A 22216-nucleotide genomic window follows, 5' to 3' on the forward strand; every position below is an offset into this window, starting at 1 on the left:
TTGCACCACAGGGTGATGCAGGGATGAGCAACCAGCAGCCTCCACGGCTATCTTTCTTTTGCAGAACCGTATTTTTTATGTTCAGTTTACACACATTACACATTTTGTGTTGGCCACTGTGGAAAACCCCTTGACCCATCTGTAAACAATCACACACACACCGTAAAGAAGAGGCTTGTTTGGTCTTTTCATGAAGATGTTTGCCAGGTTCACAGCTGTTAAGCTGTGCACTCATACACATACTCATAGTACACATCTGTACAACCCAGCTGCTTGGTTTGCTTGCTTTCTTCACAGTGTGGTTTCAGCTGTGAAGAAGGCAATTCCAAACTGCATTGCAAAATTTTGCAGGCATTTTTTTTTTCTGAACAAACTGAAAGCAAAGCAAGTTTAGGAGTGAATTAATATGCTTCAGACCTGCAGTCTGTTTTGCTTGAAGTCTGATTGTCCAAATAGTCCACTAAAGATATCAACACTTTGTTTAGTAACACAATTCTGTCATTTCAGGTTTTAAATCCTGGAAATGTTCAGAAAGGAAAATAAGGCATAAACAAAAGCATAATTACTTTGTATGGTCATAAATAACCTTGTTGCCATGGTGGTACAGTATGTAGGTAATTATATTATAATGGTGGCATCTTTGTTAAATAACTCAACAACGCATAATAACGTACTGCACAGGGGTCCCTTACAAAGTCTGAGATATTGGATCAGTTTGCTGCATAAGGTCACATATAAATACATAATATTGAAACTGTGATAATCATTTTATAGTTACATTTAATATGTATACAGTCTTAGAGGAGGAACAGGCACTCTCTGATTGGCCTCAAAAAGATAATTTTAGTAGATTTCTTTCCCTGAAAGAAATACGTAAAAAAGCAGCACTCCCATTAGTGATTAAAAAAAGGTCTTTTCACATCTTTATTTCAATTAATTCAGTGTAAAGTCTTTAATCAGAGCGGATGTAACATCAGCGAGATGTATACATAAAATCACATGGAGAACAATTATACATGTGAGGATAAGAAACAGAATGTACTATATTAAAGATCAACAAGTTATTCCATTCGTATCACATGAGGACAAAATGTAATGGAGATATTTATTTATACACTAGCATTTATTCTTCAGATCAATAACTAAAATAAACCTTTATGATGGATAGATTAACTCAATTTAGAATACATCTGTATTTTTTCTTTATACATATTTTTAAATCAATTTTAATCAGTGCTGATGGACAGTATTTCTCTTTGTAAATATGGTACATTCTATTAAAGTGCACATGGAGTGTAAGCTTTAGTGTACGTTTTAACCCATTGTTATAATTGTTGCGCATAACATACATAAACATACATATGTTTAAAAGAAATAAAACAAAATCCATGTTTGGTTTAATACAGGCGATCTGTGTGGTTCTCAAAAATGGATAAATAAAGGGGTCGGTACTGAGTCCTTTATTATTTACACACTACATAAACTATATTATCACTCCAACACAGACTCCATTTCAATGCAGAGACAGTCTTATTCGTATACATTTGGCTCCTCTTCGACTCAAAATCAATTTAAATATTCTATATTATTTTATATATATATATATATATATTATATTATTATATACACAATATTCCAATGTGCTGTTAACGTTCTTCAGACATCTTCGCATAATCTTAAACTTGTACCAAATGCTGACCAGACTGTTTTATTCTCATGAACCTATAATTTAAATTCACATGAAAATAAAGCATGTTTCTGTCTTTAAGGCAGGAACCAGATTTCAACCATCATGTCTGTGCTTGACTATGGCGATATCTTTTATTCTCATGCTGCTCGCTTCACCTTAAAACAACTTGATGCAGTTTATCATTGTGCTTTGTGTTTCATCACAAGCGATAAATATTGTACTCATCACTCAAAAGCATATGCCTGTTACTTTGACAGGACCTCAACACAATTAAACACCCATGTGTTGAGAAAAAATCCCACTTCTGTAGCGTATGAAGCTTTTTCAAGAAAGCATTTTCAACATGCTGTCAAGAAGACTTTCCCTTAGCAGGTATTTAATGTCTTTGATAGATCTTGTAAGGCCCTGGTCAGAGAGAGGGAAGAGTTGTGACCCACCAAAATTAAATTATAGGCTTGAATACAGTTATTTACAAACGCAAAAGTCTGTCACCAAGTGACAGAGTGATGTTGAAGTTGCACGATTGGTCAGCCGAATGTTGGAGATGTCCTCATTGGCCGTTGCTCTTCTTTCAAAATAAAAAGGCAGGAAAAGTTCTTTATACAAATGAGCCCGTCCAGCGTGACACGTCCGGCTCATGAAACTTGGACCGAGCTGTCAAACTAGGTGATCTAGTTCTAAAATGAAACGAGATTCAGCAGTGGTATAGGCAAGGCAAGGCAAGGCAGCTTTATTTGTATAGCACATGTCAACAACAGGGCAATTCAAAGTGCTTTACAGAATCATTCAAGAACATTGAGACAAAGTGCAAAAGAACATTAAGACATAATTAAAACAGTTATAAAAACATAACAACATTAAAACATTAAAGATTAGAAAATAAAAACAAGCTAAAAAATAAAAGCTAGGATAGAAGTTAAAATAGAATAAAACACAAAGGAGTAAAAGCTCTAGTGCAGTATCAGATCATTAACTGGTTTAATTAAAGGCAGCAGCAAACAGGAAAGTTTTAAGCTTTGTTTTAAAGAACTCAGAGTTGTAGCGGTCCTGCAGGTTTCTGGGAGCTTGTTCCAAATATGTGGTGCATAAAAACTGAATGCTGCTTCTGCATGTTTAGTTCTGACTCTGGGGACACTAAGCAGACCTGATCCAGATGACCTGAGAGGACTGGGTGGTTCATAACATAGCAGAAGATCAGAAATATATTTTCGCCCCTGCTATAGCCTATTTCTCTCTTAAAATGTTTTCAGTAGTAGATTTTGGTGGACTGTTTAAATGGAATAACAGAAAGTTTCCGAGCAGGCCGCCTTGTTGTTTCCTGTTTGAAACGACAAGCAGAAATCCAGGGACTAATGAGGTACGATAGGGTAAATCACCTTCTGAACGGCGAGTTGAGTGGAGCAGCGCGTCCTCTAGTGTCCTCAACAGAACTGGTGTACCACTGGATTTAACATTATAGACATAACAACCATGGACTATTGACTATCACCAACAATTAAGCCACAAATTCACAGACTGACCATACACGGTCCAGCCATATACTCGGATTTGACCGTGTCTTGTTCTGGATCCATGGTAGTTGGACAGGTGATTCAAACCTGGGGTTTCCCAAAACGTGAACCATTTTCAATTTGTTAACCTCGCATTTCATTAAAAAAAAAAAAGTGCACAATCCTCCCCTACACACATTTTCCTCTTTTGTAATGGCACAGGGTGATGTTTTTTGTTTCTAGGTTTATCTAGTGGATTAATGCAACACAGGCTCTAGTGTAGCAAGAATCTTTGCTCACACGTGTGAAACACATCTCTGTAAAGGTTGTTTGTGTTGCTGAAATCCCCCTTGCTGTCTGGGAAGTCCGCAGTAGTGGTGTTTGTTGTGAGGACACCTGCTTGCATGTTTGCACCTCTCATTGTGAGAGTGTCGGAGGTATTTGGATTGCTTTGCTGCTGCATTCTTGGTGGTGAAGTGCTTTTTTTGTGGTAGTTTTTCTCACCACAGAATTTAACCATGTGTACTGCACCCATTATAAATCCACCTGGTTTTAATGATTAAAGACGATGGTGAAGGTGAATATGGACGGACAGATTTTATATTGATTTGTCTCTCAAAGGGCCCAAATACAATGTCTTCCCCTCAGGTGACACAAGCCTGATTTCCTGTTGTTTTATTTATTTATTAAATAAACAATGAGGACCAATGAGGATACAGTACATAGCACAACAATATCAGAACAACACAGAACATGTTTTTAATGAGTCTAAAAGCTGGATTTGAACACTTTTTCTTTTTTCTTTCTTCACTTTTTCCATATTGTACACATGGCACTGCCTAGGACTTGGCTTCAACATGGGGCCCTCTGGTGGTGGGAAAAGGCAATTAAAAAAATCATTAAGCCCCTGTAAATCAATACTGGCATTGAACATGATTGAATTTGATTTATTTGTTACATGAAAAGTCAGAATATGACTGCTTATTTATATTTGGGGCCTGGAATCCTGTGGTATATGGAGCTTTGATCACTTCACTTGTACCATGTTGAAATATTTCACATTTCACTTTGAGGAACCGCTGCACTGCAGCAGCACCGATCAGTCGACACTGCTTTTAAAATACCAAACACTTAAAAAGGGGAAGCAAGGTCATTGGCAGAAGCAATGAAGACAATGTAATGAATACATTGTAATAGGAAATCGAGAATCAGATTTATTTCCCAAGTACGTGTGCACATACAGTACAAGGAATTTGTATTGTACTTTTTTGCATCTCTCTTAATGTACTTACACAGAAATAGAAATACAAGCTAGGGACAACGACCACAAAGCTGGACAAATAATGTTAAAGAATAGACAGTAGACTGTTGAGTACTCAAGTATGTGAAACAATAGGTATGTATACTGTATATATCACCAAAGAGGAGAAACTGGAGCTTTTTTGACAAGAGCCGCTAGATGGCGCTGCGGTAGCACTTTCAGCATTTTAGACTGAAAACGCCAATGAGTCCATAGCCATGGATGTATAAAGAGACATCTGTAAATCAGAGAGTCATTTTTTTTCGGTAAATCAACTTCCCAGTGTGAACACTTAAATAGCCTTCATTTAAAGTGTTATGTCCTAAAAGTTGTAAAATGAACTAACAGCTGAATCCAGAGTTATTTTCCTCGGCAAAATGAGCGTGCATCAGACCCACTGGACTGCACCACCCTGCACGCTCATATGACATATCCGGTTCTGCCAGCTTCCTGCTAGCTGTATGGGGCTGTAATAATGGATATATTGGCTGTAATTCAACACTTTTATTATTTTATAAAACACCAATGGGCTGTATGCTGTAAGCCTGTACCGTGGTGGATGTTTTAACGACTCTGTTCTCAAACAACCGGATATCGGCCAGTAGCTAGTAGTTGTAGTAGCATGACATAAACAGGATTGAATGTAGTTGTAGGCTATTAACTAACACGCAGGGCAAAAGCACAGGACACAACCTCCTATACATCCATGCTCTGTGGTCTATTGGACATCGATTTTGGAGGTCCTTGACATGAAATAGTTTGAGATTGCTCAAAATCGTCCAACTTCCATTTATGTCCATTGCTCACTTTATGCTCATCTGGGAAGCAGCCGGGCAGGAAAGTTTGGTAATAATTTAGTTTTACTTTTATAGGGCACTTTGTGGGTGGCGTAGCTTTGCTGCTGGGTGCTGATGTTACAATGGTACAAACAATTGACTTTCACTTCTTAGCAATATACGTTCTTTGGAATGTGTATAACATTTCTGTGCTACCATTTTTTTATACGAGGATAGTTAAATCAGCAATGGTGCTATTTCTATGACAACACCACATCACGGAATAAAACGATTAATTCATCTCAAATAGTGTGACAATGTATACACTAGGTCCAACTATTTGCTTTAATCCAACACATATCTTGGTGGCAAACCCAATAAGTGGTTTTAAATCAGTAAAATACAACAATATATTAACCTAAATTTGTTAAAAACTTGAGCATGAATGTAAATTTGCTCTCATGACATGTGCTCATATCAGCTGAAAGGATTCATATTGCCACCTAGTGCTGAAAACGGAGAACTGTGTATCTTCTGAATTAATTTAACATCATAATCTGTATCCTTACAAATTACTGTGAAACATTTCCCCAAACTTGTGCAGTTGATAAAAACTTTAAAGGAACAGTGTGTAACATTTAGGGGTATTTATGGCAGAAATGGAATATGACATACAAGTATGTATTCTTAATGTTTAATTACTGGAAAATATCAATTATTGTTTTTGTTAGAATAGCTGTTTATATCTACATAGGGAGCGGGTCCTCTTCACGGTGCCGGCGGCCGTATTTCTACAGTAGCCCAGATTGGACAAACCAAACACTGGCTCTAGAGAGGGCCGTTCGTGTTTTTGCGTCGGCCACTGTAGTTCTCCTACACGCTGGGCACACGGGAGAAGCTTCAGTTGATTGCAATCTGCAACCTCACTACTAGATGCTGCCAGATCCTACACACTGCACCTTTTAAAGGGGACATATCTAACTACCAACCCACAAACTGTGATATAACACAACCCAGTCAGTTTTTTGTGGGCTGTCAAAGATCAGATAACATGTGATTCAACAAGCCATTTAGATTTGGCTCCCCTTCCTATGTCACATGCAGGCTCATTAGAATATACCGCCCACAGCTTGAGAACTACCTTTACAAAGGTGCACTATATTTTTTATTTCAAGCCAATCAGAACAGACTGGACTTTTTCAGGAGGGAGGCTTAAAGAGACAGGAGCTAAAACGGAGCGTTTCAGACAGAGTGTGAATACAGGTATATTCAGACAGACAATATGAGAAAAATAAAGTGTTTTTTGAACATTAAAGCATGTAAACATGTTCTAGTAGAAACCAAAAATACAAGTGAAACTGGAAATGTGCAAGATATGTCCCCTTTAAGTGATGATGTTCTACAAATAAACCAAGCAAACCCAAAACCGCTTTGTTGTTATCAATTTAATATTTTCAAATGGTACAATTATTTCAATAAAAAAGAAAATCCTGTACTAAGGTAAGTCATAAATAGTAGATATGTCATCATATACTTTATATTCTTTGAGAATTACAACATATAAATTAACTTTCACTTTCAGTGAAAAAGAGAATGTGAAAAAATAAACAACTACAAAGTCCGCTTGGGGGCAGCAAAGCAGTTTTCCTGAGAATACAATCTTCATCATAGCTTGAGTGGGTTCACCACCACTATGTCAATAAATTAATAAGTTAAATATTTAGAAGGCTATAACATGTTAAATATATTTTCAGCGTAGTGTCTTCTCTACATTCAATCCTTGGTCACAAGGCTTCTCAGTCCATGCTCAGTCTGGTTATGGCCTAAAGAGGGAAACAGAGATATTCACATCAGTCATTGTTTCCTATATTCACATAATTACAAAATGACATGCAGTGCTACGGATTTACAGCCAGCTTTTCCTTATGCTAAAACAAAATGTTCTAGCATTTTACATATATTTTTGTGAATCAGATAAAAAAAAATAATAATAAAAAAGCCCTTACCTTTAGCATAAGATTCTCCAGTCTGTCGAAGAATTCCCTGGCATTTTCCTTTGGTTGCGAGGCGCAGTCTTGGCAGGTGGACTAAAGGCAAACACAAGAGAAATTAACTTACTAACGACCATCTACTGTGAGGGCACACATCATGTAATATCATATCAGTAACCACTAAACAAGGAAATAACAAGAAAATATTGATAACATTTTCTCTTACCTGAGCATTTCCTGAATCAGAAGAATTGCAAAGTCCTTTCTCCTGAAAATGCATCAAAGGAAATATATTAGTTTTTAAAATGCACTGTAGCGCAAACTTGACAATGAGGCTTTTAGATATCTTGTTTATTAAATCCTTCCCATTTACTTACAGTGATGTGACTGTGGAGGCCCCTGTAGAGTTGTTTGTTACGGATTTCTGTAACGTTGAATTGCACATTCAGATTTGCCCGGAAGCATTGCCATGCTGACAGACAGCAGCAGTCCTGTAACATAATGAAAACGAAAATGTTAGTGAAGAAAACATCAATACCACACCAGCATATACCAATGTTCTCTGTACAATTTGGCCTCTTGAGAAACATAAACCAGTTGCTTTTTTAACAGTTGTACTATAAAAAAAGGATTACATTTTTAGGAATAATTCATACTAAATATTTCACAATTAGTTTGAAATGGAACATGACATTGTCAATTCATGTCAGTGTTCAATTTAATTCAATGTTACTTGATTTAGATAAATTGTTATGTTTGTTAAATTGGTTTTGGGTAAGTTATTTTACAGAAAACTGGAAAATGACACAGGCACATATTACAGATTAACCATAAAAAGAGGGTAGAGTTTTAAAAATATATATATTTTTTTCACATCTGTTAATTTTTAATCTGTATATTGTATTATTATACAATTCTACATAATTTTAATTTGAGGGAAAAATCCTCGCATCACTGCCATCAACATTTCCAAGAAAGCTGTTGTTTCAGGTTTCATGTCATGACCTCATCACTGCAGTTGACTTTCCAATCGGATACATGCATAACACTTTTACTTCAACTGAAACTTAAAGTTTCCACTATTTTAAAGATAAGTTTCTGGTCCCAAAAGTGCTTTGAATGTTTTTTTTTTGTCTGAATTTTTTCCCTCTGTGAAATCTTAATGAAAGTGTCGACATGTTTTTTCCAAGTTGAACAGTTTGTTTCTGCTTAGATGCTCCTACTGCAATGTGTGACGCTCATGAACCCAACTAGCTTAGGTCAAATCCTAGTTTTAGATGACAGTATGTCAGCTTGGAGAATTAATAGGTTAGAGTTTTCCTTCAGGATGAGAACTGAACAAGAGAAACAATAAGAACAGCTGACTAATACTTCATTACTGCTATTTATTTTGAAATTCTCTATGATGGGGATTTTGCATTTTACAGTCAAAATCTGGTGCGATTTTTTTGCTTTGTAGTGAAGTGATTTTTATTCTGAATAATAAGCTTTGTTTTGCAAAATAGTGGCTTCACACTCACTCAGGGATCATTTGTGGTTTAAGATAAACAGTAATTTGACAGTTTCTCAACAAACGGTTGAGTCAAATGTTTTCTAGCACGCCCGAGAACCTTTTGAGCCGGTTAGGAAGTGTCATGGTTTTGTCTGCTCTCAGCTTGATTACTCATCATATTTCACTTGAGAGTGCAACGGAAGCTGTGAGAAAATACACTGAGCAAGCTCTCGACTTGAGTCACTCAAGAGCCTGACAAGAAAGAGGGCTCATCTGAATTTACAAGTAATGCAGTTGATCTTAATGAGCATTTATTTGAAATCAAGTACACATAATCAAATTGTAATGTGGGATTGTTTTGGCTACAAGAGCTTTGCAAAATGTACAAAGTCAAATTATACTAAAAATGCATGTCCTGTTAGGCTAAATATCGTTGTTAAAAAAAAAAAATGTTTTTTAATTATTATATTTTAAATGAATCTGATGGACTGCCATTTTTCCTCGAGTACCAGTAATTATTTTACAAAAAATCTAAATGCATGGTATTTTGTGCAAAGTTTTGAGGACATTAGTTTGTTCTCTAAAACAATGTTAAACACTTAAATATTTAAACTATTTCAAACTCAAGAAACTTTCAATTTGTACTGTTATAAATAATTTCCAAGGCTTGATTATGTTTAGTAGATTTCAAGTTTTCTCTATCAAATACAAAATAATTTACTTAATTAAGAAATATATGCTCACATTTCAGATTGCTCTACAAATGATGACATATTTTTTTAGTTTTCACTTTGATAAGTCTTAATTTCCTTTAATTGTACAGTATAGACAGTCTTAGAGCAATTAAATTAACTAGCAGATGTGAAATTAAAAACTAAATATATTTAAAATTGTCAGTTTGTAAGGCTGCAAGTAAAGCCTTACAAATTGTGAAATTAAAAAGAAAAATCAAAATATATTTAAAAAAAATGCCAATTTTAAAGGTAAACCTTACAAATTGTGAAATTAAAAAAACAAAACAAAAACAAATTAAAATATATTTTAAAATGGCAATTTTTAAGGTTGCAAGGTAAGCCTTTTAATTTTCAGCTTTTACAGCTGGTTATATACGCTTATAGCCCAACACACATTTTGAAATTTCACACATCATTTGATGTACTCCTACAGTAGCCGGCATATGACAATTAGTAACTGCAGTAAGTGGGTGAATAACAACAATGAGTAAGCAACCACAAATATTAAGCATGGGGGTGACCATACTGTCAACAATATATAATACAAGTTAGTTTGGCTTACCTCAATATTCCTTGGTGGAGTACTCAGCTCCATCTGCTCATTGTGCTGCGAGACAAAACAAAGAACATTGTACTTAATAATGAGAACTGCGACCATACATGGGCGAAGTTGTGAAAAAGTAAATGTAGATGAACCTACCTGCAGTCTTCCTCTCCAAATATTCAAATGTCTCCGGACTTCTTCTATTTTTTTCTTATACATTGGTTTGCCGGTGCGATTGGCCGACGTGCTGGCCAAAGAGCTGCAGCAGACTGCAAAAAGGCAAAAAACAACCAACTTCATATTCTCAGTGTGAGCAGCAGGCACCAGATCACCAAAAGAGGCTTTTCGAAAGATTTGCTGGAAATGCAGACAGTTGTGTCGCTTACCTTTTTATACATATCCCTGAGGACACAGGAAAACCACTTGCAGAGAGCTGGAAAGCTGCAGAAACTGGCGTGAGTGAGTAATGAAGTTTTCTTTTCCACTGGCAGTCACCACTACGTGATTCGAAAGTGGCGTCAAGCCGCGCCTGCGTGGGGCCATTCGATGCAAGTGTGTGAACGTAAAGTTGCACCCGACCGGAAACTACAGGAAGACGGCACTTCCCATTTTCATTTTGAATCAGTGGAGCCGCAGCCGTACCGTGTCATAGGTTGTGTTCGTAGGTGTGGTATTGACAACCTGAATGCATTCACTGCATCATGGCCACCTACACAAACTCACGGAGCATGCAACAACAGGAAATCCTTTTTAAGTATTGAACCAAAAGGAGAAGTGAGGAGATGATATGTTTTCTCAGTGGTTGAGGAAGTCCACTGCTCCACGAAACTTAGCCATAGTTAGGACTATTATCTAATGTCTCTTTAAATGGGCTTTCGGGCTGACGCTTCCCTTCTTTGATCTCACTGTTACTCATCAACCACACAAGGTCTTTCTTTCTGTCCAATGGCAAAGACAAGGATAAGTGTGTTGTCAAGTCTGTTTGGGAGATGCTCTGGACAGTAAGGACGGTGCTGTCCTTATTTTTGAAACTATTTTCACAATAAAAGTTTAATCCTTTCAAACAACCAGATACTAGATACAGAAACTGAAGAATTCTTAATGATTCAGTCAGATCAGTAATAGCGTGCAGGGGGATGATTTATTTCTTCGGGTTCGTAAACAGGTTTTTGATAAATACAGTACGTTAATCTCAGAGATTTACTTTTACAGTACATTATGCTTTAATGTAATAAACAGGGCTGTCAAAATTGATACGATTATAACGCGTTAACGCCAATTGGTTTTAAAGCCACTAATTTCTATAACCAATAATGCAACTTGCGATTAGATACTGGTATCATATGAAACTAGAAAAACCTAAAGAATCCATTGGTACCAACCATGTTTGCTTGTCACGATGGAGGTTAAATAACGCTCCAAAATTACGCTAAATTTTGGCAATGAAAAACTGGAATAGATTCCAAAATACAAAATAAATGTGTTTTGTCTTTTTTTGTCACAGTAGTGCAAATAAAGATCTTTGCAGTTAGTATTTCAGTGAGGGAATGACCGCTTCTCTATTGTAAATAAAAAGCTCAACTAACAAGAAATGACACACACATTATAGATGTTACTTTATCAGTGCCACATGTTTGAAAATAATAGCACATACTCTCAATTAACAGCACCAGCGCAGTCAGAGCAAGACACATTTTTGATGTTGAAATAATCAGTGAAACAACTTGTTATCACCTCCAGTTTTGGTGCTTTTGTTGCTGCAAATGGTAGTGTCACTTAGACTCATGCGCTGGAGATATATGATGCTGGTGAAACCACCCAGACCCATTGTTTTCCATGTAAGCCCACACTCTCGCAGTGTCTCAATGCATGTCAAGGTGTCCGGATACGCCACTGTGCTGTTTCCCAGCATCAACACGAGTCAACTCACCGGAAAAGCAGCATTTTGACGTATGACCCCATTTACACCTGGCATTAAAATATGTTTTGGGTGATTGGATTGCAATCGGATAGTGCTTGACAACATGAAATCACCGGTGTAAATGCACCCAAAACGCATTGAAGACGGATTGTGATGCGGCCAAACCACCTCCGCAGGTGGTCAGGGACGCATTGTGACCACATTGAATACAAGTCTAAAAGCAATTGTGTTTTCAATCCACATACAACAACTACGTTGGCTGTCTGCGAGTGTAGTTGTACCTCAAAGTCACGTTTGCGGGCCCTCTTCCCCTAAACAACCCCTGCAGCCTTCCTCTCAGCCCTTTCAGACAGAGCGATTGGATCTCAATATGGACACTGGACACATATTAATACAAGGTGTAAATGTAATCATGTTTGAGACACATTGCAGACCACAAGTCAAAGTGTCAACCATTCATTGACTCCCATTTAGAAATGTAATTCCCCCAAAATATATGCTTAACGCACAGCTTTGTCTCTGAAGCTCAGCCACTTTGATGTGCGTTGCTTCTCGCAGCTGGCATATAGAATCATATCCTGTTATTTTTGCTCCGGTGTTGTCGCGGCCCACCCTGCAACTTTTTGTTTTTTATTCAGTAATAGCTGAACACTTGGCGTTACAGCTGGCAGTGCATTCCAGCTGCAGATTTGCACATACTGTACTGCAGTGTGAATAGCTATTCCAAACCAGGACAAAACAGAAACACTCATTGTAGAATAAATAATTAAAATCAGCATGTGTTTTCAGTTTTTCAGAAAAACTGATAAAGGACATAGTGAGTAAAACTCCTCTGTTTTCAGGTTAACAGAGAATGGCAACATTTGTATGGAAATATCACAGAATATTTCTCCTCCCGCATATTGGGTAGTACTCAGTAATTTGTAATTTATTTTTTATTTGTAATATATCAAGTGAACTGTTGGTCATAACTTTTTTATTTGTGAACAAATATAATTAATTAAACATTATTTATTAGTTTTCTGAATCTGCTCTTTTAGGGAAAACATTTCCAAAAGAATAACATGTTCAGACGAAGGCTGTGATATGTGTATATAATAAAATAATCGTTTAATTAGTAATAATAATGGTCCAAAATGATGTAAAATTGCATAGTTTTAAGTCAAAAACCTTCAAATTTGATCTTTTATTCACTGTCGAAATTCAGATTGTGTCTCTTCACCTGCTGCATAATATGTAGGAGCATCCTGACTGGAACACTGCTCCTAAAACCTGAATGATACCTAATATAGGCTACACAGGAAAGCACTATTAACACTAAACACACCACCTTAAAACTATAATGTTCCAGTGTGAATATTATTGGAGTATCATAGGCCTACTATAGAAGATAATATAGCAATGAAACCACAGCTAATTAGGACTTATGCTTAAAGAAATAATGACTACATTGGAATAAGATACCGGCCGAAACACACAGCAACATGTGATCAAGAGAGAACTGGCGCTTATTTTTTCCCCACTTCAAGCACTGCTCCAAAATGTATTAGTATTACACATTTGGGAAATTCAGGAGGCATCATATGTTAGCCAGTTTGGAGAACTAGCTCACACACTGCCTGCCCCGTCAGTGTTCGCGCACCCGTTCTCTCTACTCATAATCTTTACATCTGTCTTTAGGACGGGGAGGAAGTGAGAGTGAGACTGAAAGAGAAAACCCCTCTCGTCTGTTCTCTCTCTGTGTCAGCGTAAGGGAAAAGGTGGGTGGGGGCTTCGACTGGTCGGAGAGGTGCATCACCCTAAGACTCCCGTCTTATCAGGAGTCCCTTCTGTGATGCACATACAGAAGGGAAAATGTGTCCTCAGGTAAATTCAGAAGAAGTTTCCTTCGCTGGATGCCATCAAGGAACCCCTCCTAACCCACCTGTGGTGTGTGTGTGTGTGTGTGTGTGTGTGTGTGTGTGTGCTTACTAAGCAGCTTTGTCAAAATGAGCACAGTGTGTCAAAATGAAAATTCACACAAAGTTGGAAACGTATCCTTCTGCACCACAGAAAGGGTAGATGTGAAAATAACTTGACCTTGAAATAGCACAGTGAAAATTAAAGACGTGGAGTTTTCCTGTATGACTGTAGACAGGGTTTGATGTAATACATCTTTATTACTGGTTAAACTATATTTTACTAATGCTGTATAGAACAGTTATAAGACATTAACAAGAAAAAATGTTGGGTTGTATTGAAAAATGTACCTGATGTCACCCTTTTTCCACCAAAATTAGCGCATAAATGCAGGTTTTTTTTAAACATGGGAAAACCTGCTAAAACTATGCGATAGACTCCTTTCCCATTGCGAGTATGCCGAGCTGTTGCACCGGCCTTTCTGTTTTTTTTCCAGGTCGATGTCACTGCTGTGCCGGCCAGCCGGTACCGAAAGAAGGGTTGGTAAACAGTCAAAATGTTACAATGGTTACTTCTTATTTTTATATCTGTTACTTATTCAGTCTCTCTTTCAAACTCTCAAACCAGAGTTGGTGATTGTTGGATCAGTGGAAAGACTAACAAAGACGGTTAAGATGACTTTTATTAAGTAAGAGTTTGAATGAAGTGTGTTTTGCAATAATCAACGAGGTAAAATTACTGTTTCTGTCAAAGGAGTCTGTTGGTTTAGAGGAGCACATATAACGTCTGTTTCTTTTCACATCTAACTTGATGAATTAAGGGTTTATTTCAACCAAACCAGAGTTGGTGATTGTTGGAACAGTGGAAAGACTAACAAAGATGGTTTTAACAAGTTTTATTTAGTTTTTTGTTGAGTTTGAATGAAGTGTGTTTGGATGATCAGAGAGGTAAAATTACTGTTTTCTGACTGGAGTCTTGTGCCTTTGAGGAGAGCATATTTATTGTATGTTTTGTGCATTAATAGATTATAATAATTGTGCAAATCCCTGTTGATTTTATTTATTATATATTCACTTCAACGTGCATCACATAGCATCGCACCACAAAAGTGGCAAGCATTGACGTGTGCACCCGGGTGTCATGTTTCCATCACTTTTATGCAATCATGATCAAATTCATATTTGACCTTCAGTTATTTTAATTAGCCAAATATAGCTGACAATCTCTCCACACGCATAGAAAAAAGTCGTTTCACGGTGGAGAAATGTTATCGTCACGTACGCCTAATCTGCATTTGAGCTCAAGCTTTTTCCATTAAATTTGGTGAAACGTTGCTGTATTGAGGCATGTTTTTTTTTTGTGATGACTAGCGCTCTCGGTCAGGAGAGAAGACATGTCACACAGTGAGAGTTGCTCTTTGTGGTCAGCCAGAGTGTTAAACACAATGCAAAGTGTGACTTTAAAGTGAGGCTGCAAGATTACTGACAGATAGAGGTTAACGGGTGAGAAAAACAAAAGTTTGTGTCAAAAGTTAAAACACAGTGAACAAACCTACTTTCTTAATCTTCCAAATAGTGAACAATCACACTATCCTTAAAGAATATTAACACTTTAATTTTTTTAATTTTTTTTTCCACTTGTAAATCTGAGAAATATTTTTTTAGAAAAATGGTTTGACTGAAATAATGTTTGTTTTTTTACTACGACAAATAAAAACTTGATTTTACAAATTACATTTTAATTAAATAAAGACATTCTGAAAAAAGTAGTGTAATGCTGCTGCCACTAAATGAAGAATAAAGGACACGTGCGGTAAAATAAAATTTAAATCCAAGTTTTATAGGCTTTTCTGTTACGATTCGAAATAGATCTCCATCATACCGATGATAAATGACATAGACTTGCTATTAGCACTTTAATAAAAGGTCAGTATTGGTGAGAGTTAACTAATACTGTAACATTTTAGTTTCTTAATAAATAAATAAATACAAATATATATATATATATATTCAGAACACCTAGACAGGGCCAAACCTACTGTATATGCTAAATATCTTTATTGTTTAGTATTATGTATTTCTGTATTTCACTATTACGTAGCTTCTGCTATCAGTGCCGATTTTGTTTGTTTTGTTTTGACTCAAAGTTGTCATTTGGTCACACAGTGATGATGCATTTTGTTTTGTTATTTCGTGGTGTGTTTATTATGCCATTTCACCATTTAAGCCAAATAAAATTCATGTCTAAAAAAAATGCACTGTTGCTGTGTAATTTGCACCAACTATGGTGTATGTGTGTGTGTGTGTGTGTGTCTGTGTGTGTGTGGGTGGGTGACTTAAAAGAAATATTAGTCATCTTTCTTCTCTTTCTTACAGTTCAGACTCCAGTGAAAGCTAGGCACATGAGGTAAAAACTCATTAAGTAGTACAGCATTTGTATTTCAAACTATTACACTATCAGGCCGATTTTATTTAGCCCCTGTTTTAATTAAGTAGTTTACTTCCTACTCCCACTGTCGGTAGTATGATTTCCTACCCTGCGGTCTCCCCTCCGTGAACAGTTCGCATTTCCGGGGCGAGTGGGTGCGAGGTTGAAATGCAACTCGAACACATATTGGCGTATTGCATGATGTTGTTTTATTTGTTTGAAAAACTCTGCTTTATATAAATAAAGGTAAAGAAAAATCCTCCATTATTTCACAAGCATTCATAGAGCTGGAACAAAGACAAGTGAAGGTGATTGAGAAAAGCGAGATATTACCGTAAGTGTACAGGAAGAGAACAAAGAGGGCGTGGGTGGGGGATCCCCTCTGCTGGTCCTCTTCAGCGGCACTGCCGCAGGGGTGACACAGCTTGATTATAGTGGTTGATTAATTTTTCACGGTCATCGTTACTGAATTCAAAGATTTTGGTAGTTCTTAGGCTTAAAATCAAACTGTAGAATTCAGCTCTATTTGACATTGCTACTGGGCAAATTATTTACCATAATCAAACTTCAATTAATTAAGCAGAATAACAATGGTGACAGTTAGAAGAAACCTCCTGCAGGATGGAAATTTACCAACAGCCAATTGTTGGGGAAATTTTCCTTTGTCTGGTGCAACACAGTACAAAGTTCAATGTACTATCAGCCAGTTGCTTTAAGGTTATTTTTTATAAAATAATAATTATGGCAAAAACAAAGTGATGATATTTTAATTCCAACAAGCATGACTGTCGAGGTGCAACTTTTTTTCCCACTACCGTATTTACGTTTTAATTTGAATCCCTACGTGTTGGCAACAGCCGTGGCCGGAGGCATTATGTTTTTGGGTTGTCCATACTTCCATCCCATTTTCGTGAACACGATATCTGAGAAACGCCTGGAGGGAATTTCTTCAAATTTGGCACAAACGTCCACCTGGACTCAAGAATGACCTGATTAGATTTTGGACGTCAAATGTCAATGTGACCTCACGTCCGTCCCATTCTTGTGAACGCAACATCTCGGGAACACCTTGACCTCACAAAACACGTTTTTGGCCATAACTCAAGAATTCATAAGCTATTTATGACAATTTCACACAAATGCCTAACAGGATAAAATGATGAAGTGATGACATTTTGGACAGACATGGATGTAAACTGCAACTTGACTTGTATACAAGCAAGGCATGCAACCATGAGGCGGTCATTCTAGTTCCATATTATACGTCAACCTGTAATTAATTGTCTTCAGATCAATTGATGGCTGTTATTTTTCAGTGACTTGTTTAATACAATCACAAATAATGCTAATGTTTTTAATTTCTAGTTCTGTCAACCTGCCACACTTTGGATTAGGTTTTAACAAAGCAAGATGAAATTGTGTGCATCCTTCGCTGCTACGAGTTAAGAACACAAAGAAACAGCTAAAAATGACCGACTGACATGAGGGCTGCCTGCAATCAGATTTCAAAATCCCTCTTTCTAAAAACTCTAAAAAACTAAAACTGTGCTGAAACAATTTTGTTTCATTCCATATTAAAATGATTTTCCTCTCTTTTAAAAATATTCTATAGAATAATGTATCGTTAAAATAACTGTCAGCTGCAGCCGTAGTTGCTGACTAGTTTCAGTCCTGTTGAAGCACACTGTAATTTACCTGAAAGAGGACTGAGACACTCATTTAAATTCTCACCTGCTCGAATTAACTGAATTAAAGGGCAGAATTCCAGCTCAATTTGCATATTATTTAAGAATAAGTCTTCTTTTCATTAGCTATGAGTTAACTCTACAACAATGTAGAAATTGCTGAAAAGTAGTCCTGCTGCGTGTCTACTACCTCAGACACCATGCATGTTAATACTGTAAAATAATGGATACAAACTGTCTAAATACACATGGTTCTTGAAAAACTTTCACTGCTTTCCTTACGTTGTAAAATCTAATTTAGCTTATAGTACCAAAACCTGAGAGGATGTTCTTTAAAACTCTCAAATGCTCTGTGTCGACCAAGTCTTGCACACCTGATCTACTCAGATGTGTAAAGGTGATTGGTTAAATGGGTGGAAGCAGATCTCCCCAAACAGGTCGACTCATAATTGAGTCAGGTGTTCAACAGTAAGTTATGAAGAGGACAAGGTAGAAAAGATATGAAGTAATACCTCAGCATCATTTACATTTTTTAAAGTCATGACTTTTAGCATTGTGGTTACAAACGTTTATATAACAAAGTTTCCTCTACGTTGTATTCAAAGATAACAATAAAAAGGAGATGCAAACAAACACAGGCTTCCACATCATACTGTAAAAGATTAAAAGAGAAAACATTGCTAAAATGATAACATTCAAACACATATGGATGCCTAATAATACAAAATATCAAATAATCCAAAATATGTATAAAAGCTATTTCACAAATACGACAGGTTTAAAAGCAAACATACCACTGATGCAGTCACTCTTTGCTTCTTCTAGGCACAATGACGGTTATTAGTTTGTCTTCAACTCGTCTTACTCAAAGGGGGTTTGTGAGAATAAGTTGCCTACATAATGGTGACACATTCTTGACCTTTTAAGTATTAATAATAAAATCATCTTTTACCAGCAATGACCCGTCTCGCAGCGCTTTGTTGTTTTGGAAATTGATCATTTTATGGGAAGAGAAGAACAGCAGCGGAGCAGTGGGAGTATTGAACAGACTGTGCTTAACCACAACAGTAGGGGAATAACACTCAGCTGAGGGGCTGTGAACATATTAAAGGCCATGAAACTGTTATTGTACAAAAACATCAAACTCCATATGGAAAGTTTTGTTCTAAAATCAAACATCCACAGTTTGAACACCTACTCTTGCAAAATGACTGCTCCATGCAGCTAAAGCACCCTCTCCTTTTAATGTTAAAGTGACAAGTCTTTTGAACTATTAGCAGTATCTTCTCAGACATAATATTTGATTTTTCAATGAAGGCTTTCAGCTTTGGTGGTTTTCGTGCTGCACAGCTGTTGAAACCCATGGAAACAATTTTAAAATTGGATGGAAAGCATTAACTTGAAAACAACAGTACATTCTGAGGAAGTTTCTTTCTGACAGCAATTGATGAGTGGGAAGAACTTTAAAATGACAATTGTCTTTGGCTTCACCACAATCAACATGAATTAGAAATAAGATAATTCTAATAAGATGTAAGAAGTTGTAAGAAACAGTAAAAACATTGGGAGAGCTTTGAGTTCAATCATATGCAATCAAATACAGTTATAAAAAGTACAATATGCAAATTCTGCAAACATAAGATAAATGTGCAAATTCAACGAGGGGTGGTTAACCACTCTTGACAGTTTCCCGTTACGTTTGACATTCAAGTGACCATGTTAAAAGACAACCTTTCCACCTGATGTAAACCATTTCAAGAATATTCTGACTCACCCTGAAGTCATTAGGCTTCCCGAGTAGGTAGGTGTAACGTATCTGTAAATTAAAGGTGGCTATCTATTTGAGTTCCTAAGAATTTAAAGGTTCTTTATATGATATCAAGAGCATTAATACAGCAGCAAACAACTGTTTGTCAAATAAAGATATAGAGGAGTAATGTCTACCTGAGCAGAGAATGAAGTCACTCTCCCTCTGTGTGTGTTGTAATCAGAGTTTCTCCTTGCTTTGTTGACATAGCCGGGCCGGCCGTGGGCGCCTATTAGTGCAATCTTAATGCATGTGAGCGTGCCCCACTGGCTAGCTCATGGCTGCCGCTCTACACTGCTCTCATACGGCCGTTACAGCTGATAAATGTTGCGGAAGCGTAACACCCACCTTCCAGTTCCCCCGTCAGGTAAACACTGTTAGCTCTGTCAGCACTGTTGCCGTTGTTTTCAGTGTTAGTGCTGTTAGCACCGTTAGTTTTGAGCAACCGGCTCAACCGTCGCCATGTGGAGGCTATAGAAATGCTCCCAATCTCGCATTTAGCACCTTTAAAACAACTAACCTTTTCAACAGGGTGCCCTATGATTAAGGGTTGACATAAGTGTGGAATGTAATTTTTACTGCATATGACCTTTATTTTTTGGTTTTTACTAATGTTTATCTCAAGACCAATAGACTCGACTGACTGACAGTTCTGGAGGGAGGTCACATGTATTAAATGCCAAACTAAAATTAATAAATAAAACTCTGGCGTAGTGTGCAGTCAGTTGAAGATGTTTGGCCACTGAATCAAATAAAGTTAGTGTCGCATCATCTTAATTCATTGTCCACTCAAAAAGAGTTTCAGCACTGTTTTTCAGCTCTCACCTGGTGTGTGGTGTACTTTGAACTCCGAGAAGGTGGATGGATTTGAGTCATATAGGGGGTAACATGAAATGAACTGGCCTTTTGATTTGGCTCATCTAAATCAATTTCAAGTTTCAGCTCAGCAGATGCATAAAAAGGAAAGCAATCCATATCAATGTCCATATTCTGGCACTTTTAATTTGGTGAAAAGTGAAGATAATTGTCTTAACTAAAACAGAAGGCATGCAGCCATGCCTATGAATGTATCTGAGGTTTAAGAAAATATGAATTAGTTGAGTCATACATGTTTAAAAAGAAAACAACCTTACGACGTACTATTAACATCTTTAAGACCTTGTCAAAGTTGTCATTTTAGAAATCTACAATTCTTTGAATGTGCTCACATTTTTTTTTTTTATATCAAACATTTAATGAGCGGAATATTTAAAATAAAAAAAATGAATATCTCTTCGTGTGACAAAACTTTTCACATTTTCCACCCGATGTTCCTCCGCTGTCTAGAACAGGTTATCAGAACTTTCACAATCAGTGGCAAGCATCCTCAAAATAATAAACAGCCGTCTGACGGCTCGGAAAAATACGTCACTGCAATATCCTGTTTATTTTAACAAGGTATGTCGTTTTGGTCAAAACCAGTCTTCCGCTGTACTACAATTAATCATCAGGAGCATCTTTCCTATAACATGATCACATCTTGTAGGTAAGAGAAAGTTGTACTGTATCTTCGACAGACGATGACTTGCTTCAGTAACTCAAGACATGAAGTGAGAGTGACTTTTACTGAGTTACTCATCTCAAGTTCACGCTTGTCATTTCTATCTACAGTAACATAAGTCTGGTTAGTCGACATCGACTTAGTCATATGACTTTCACTGTCTGTTCTCCGACATCTGACCATTATTGGCATGCATTGCTTTGCAGAATGTACAGCAGCATACACAGTGAAAGAGACACTGTGAATCTAAGGGGAGCATTTCTTAGACGTACATAGAAACATTAAACTCTTGCCATATGACACTGCATGTTTATATGCAATTAATACAACACTGACACTGAGAAACTACGGTATATGTGAAAAATAACAGACAAATGTGAGGAAATATATTTATTCATCTTGCATTGTAGAAAAATCGGTGCAAAGATACAGTATGTTAAAATATTTATTTACAAACTACACAAATCTGTCCAACAAAAAGGTCCCCAAAAAAGCAACTGTATGAACTGTTCTAAATCAAAGGTGAAAAAACCCAGATCAAGACTGTAAGACACTCAACAGGTTCAGTAAAGATTGGTCTTCTTCATTATCCTCAAGAACTCCTGCTCGTTGATCTCACCATCACCATCTTGGTCTGCCTCGTCGATCATTTCCTAAAAGGAGAAGAAACAAGTCTGAATGCTCAAATAAAAAACATACAAGTGCACTGAAAGCTATACTTGATATATCACATGTGATAGACCAGAAAAACTAACTCTAACTAGGACTGACCACGTGTCATACAGGGCACTGCAGTTCCTCAGAAATAACCAACCTAAAGCAACAATGTAATTGCTATTCTAATATCACATGTAAGAACATAACAACATAAAAGGAACTAGAAGATGAGAGAGAAGAGAAACGAGTTATCAGTCTTGTTT

The 22216-nt window shown here is 36.8% G+C and overlaps 2 protein-coding genes and 1 long non-coding RNA gene across 6 annotated transcripts in view; all 3 read right to left on the bottom strand.

Moving 5' to 3' along the window:
* Positions 1–6688: 6688 nt before the first annotated feature.
* il21 (interleukin 21) lies at positions 6689–10977 on the bottom strand. 4 transcript variants are annotated; one of them, XM_037780896.1, is made up of 7 exons: positions 10404–10977; positions 10174–10286; positions 10036–10080; positions 7625–7738; positions 7474–7515; positions 7263–7343; positions 6689–7079 (listed from the first exon to the last, which is right to left on the bottom strand). In XM_037780896.1, the coding sequence occupies exons 2-7, from the start codon at positions 10234–10236 to the stop codon at positions 7053–7055; spliced, it is 372 nt and encodes a 123-aa protein (XP_037636824.1). In that variant the 5' UTR covers positions 10237–10286; positions 10404–10977; the 3' UTR covers positions 6689–7052. The 4 variants fall into 4 exon arrangements, with proteins under 4 accessions (XP_037636824.1, XP_037636822.1, XP_037636823.1 ...); XM_037780894.1 differs by having other exon boundaries at positions 10036–10286; XM_037780895.1 differs by having other exon boundaries at positions 10174–10977.
* A 4209-nt stretch (positions 10978–15186) lies between these two features.
* Positions 15187–17371, bottom strand: LOC119494769. The gene is made up of 2 exons (XR_005208291.1): positions 17339–17371; positions 15187–17288 (listed from the first exon to the last, which is right to left on the bottom strand). It is a non-coding gene; the product is annotated as an uncharacterized LOC119494769 (long non-coding RNA).
* A 4300-nt stretch (positions 17372–21671) lies between these two features.
* The window catches only part of cetn4 (centrin 4), a 4790-nt gene continuing 4245 nt past the window's right edge, over positions 21672–22216 (bottom strand). Inside the window, exon 5 of the mRNA XM_037780309.1 lies at positions 21672–21949. Coding sequence (XP_037636237.1) covers positions 21860–21949 — 90 coding nt within the window. The 3' untranslated portion in view covers positions 21672–21859. The remainder of the gene's footprint in view (positions 21950–22216) is intronic.

This window comes from Sebastes umbrosus, chromosome 9 (genome assembly GCF_015220745.1).
Source record: "Sebastes umbrosus isolate fSebUmb1 chromosome 9, fSebUmb1.pri, whole genome shotgun sequence".
Taxonomy (NCBI): domain Eukaryota; kingdom Metazoa; phylum Chordata; class Actinopteri; order Perciformes; family Sebastidae; genus Sebastes; species Sebastes umbrosus.

Excerpts from the sequence above, each read along its gene's own strand:
- il21 (XM_037780893.1), bottom strand. The coding sequence starts at position 10,317 with ATGAAGTTGGTTGTTTTTTGCCTTTTTGCAGTCTGCTGCAGCTCTTTG. Across the intron at positions 7,739-10,035 it reads CTCCACCAAGGAATATTGAG|GACTGCTGCTGTCTGTCAGC; the intron begins GTAAGCCAAACT and ends ATTATGTTACAG. Across the intron at positions 7,080-7,262 it reads TGGAGAATCTTATGCTAAAG|GCCATAACCAGACTGAGCAT; the intron begins GTAAGGGCTTTT and ends TTCCCTCTTTAG.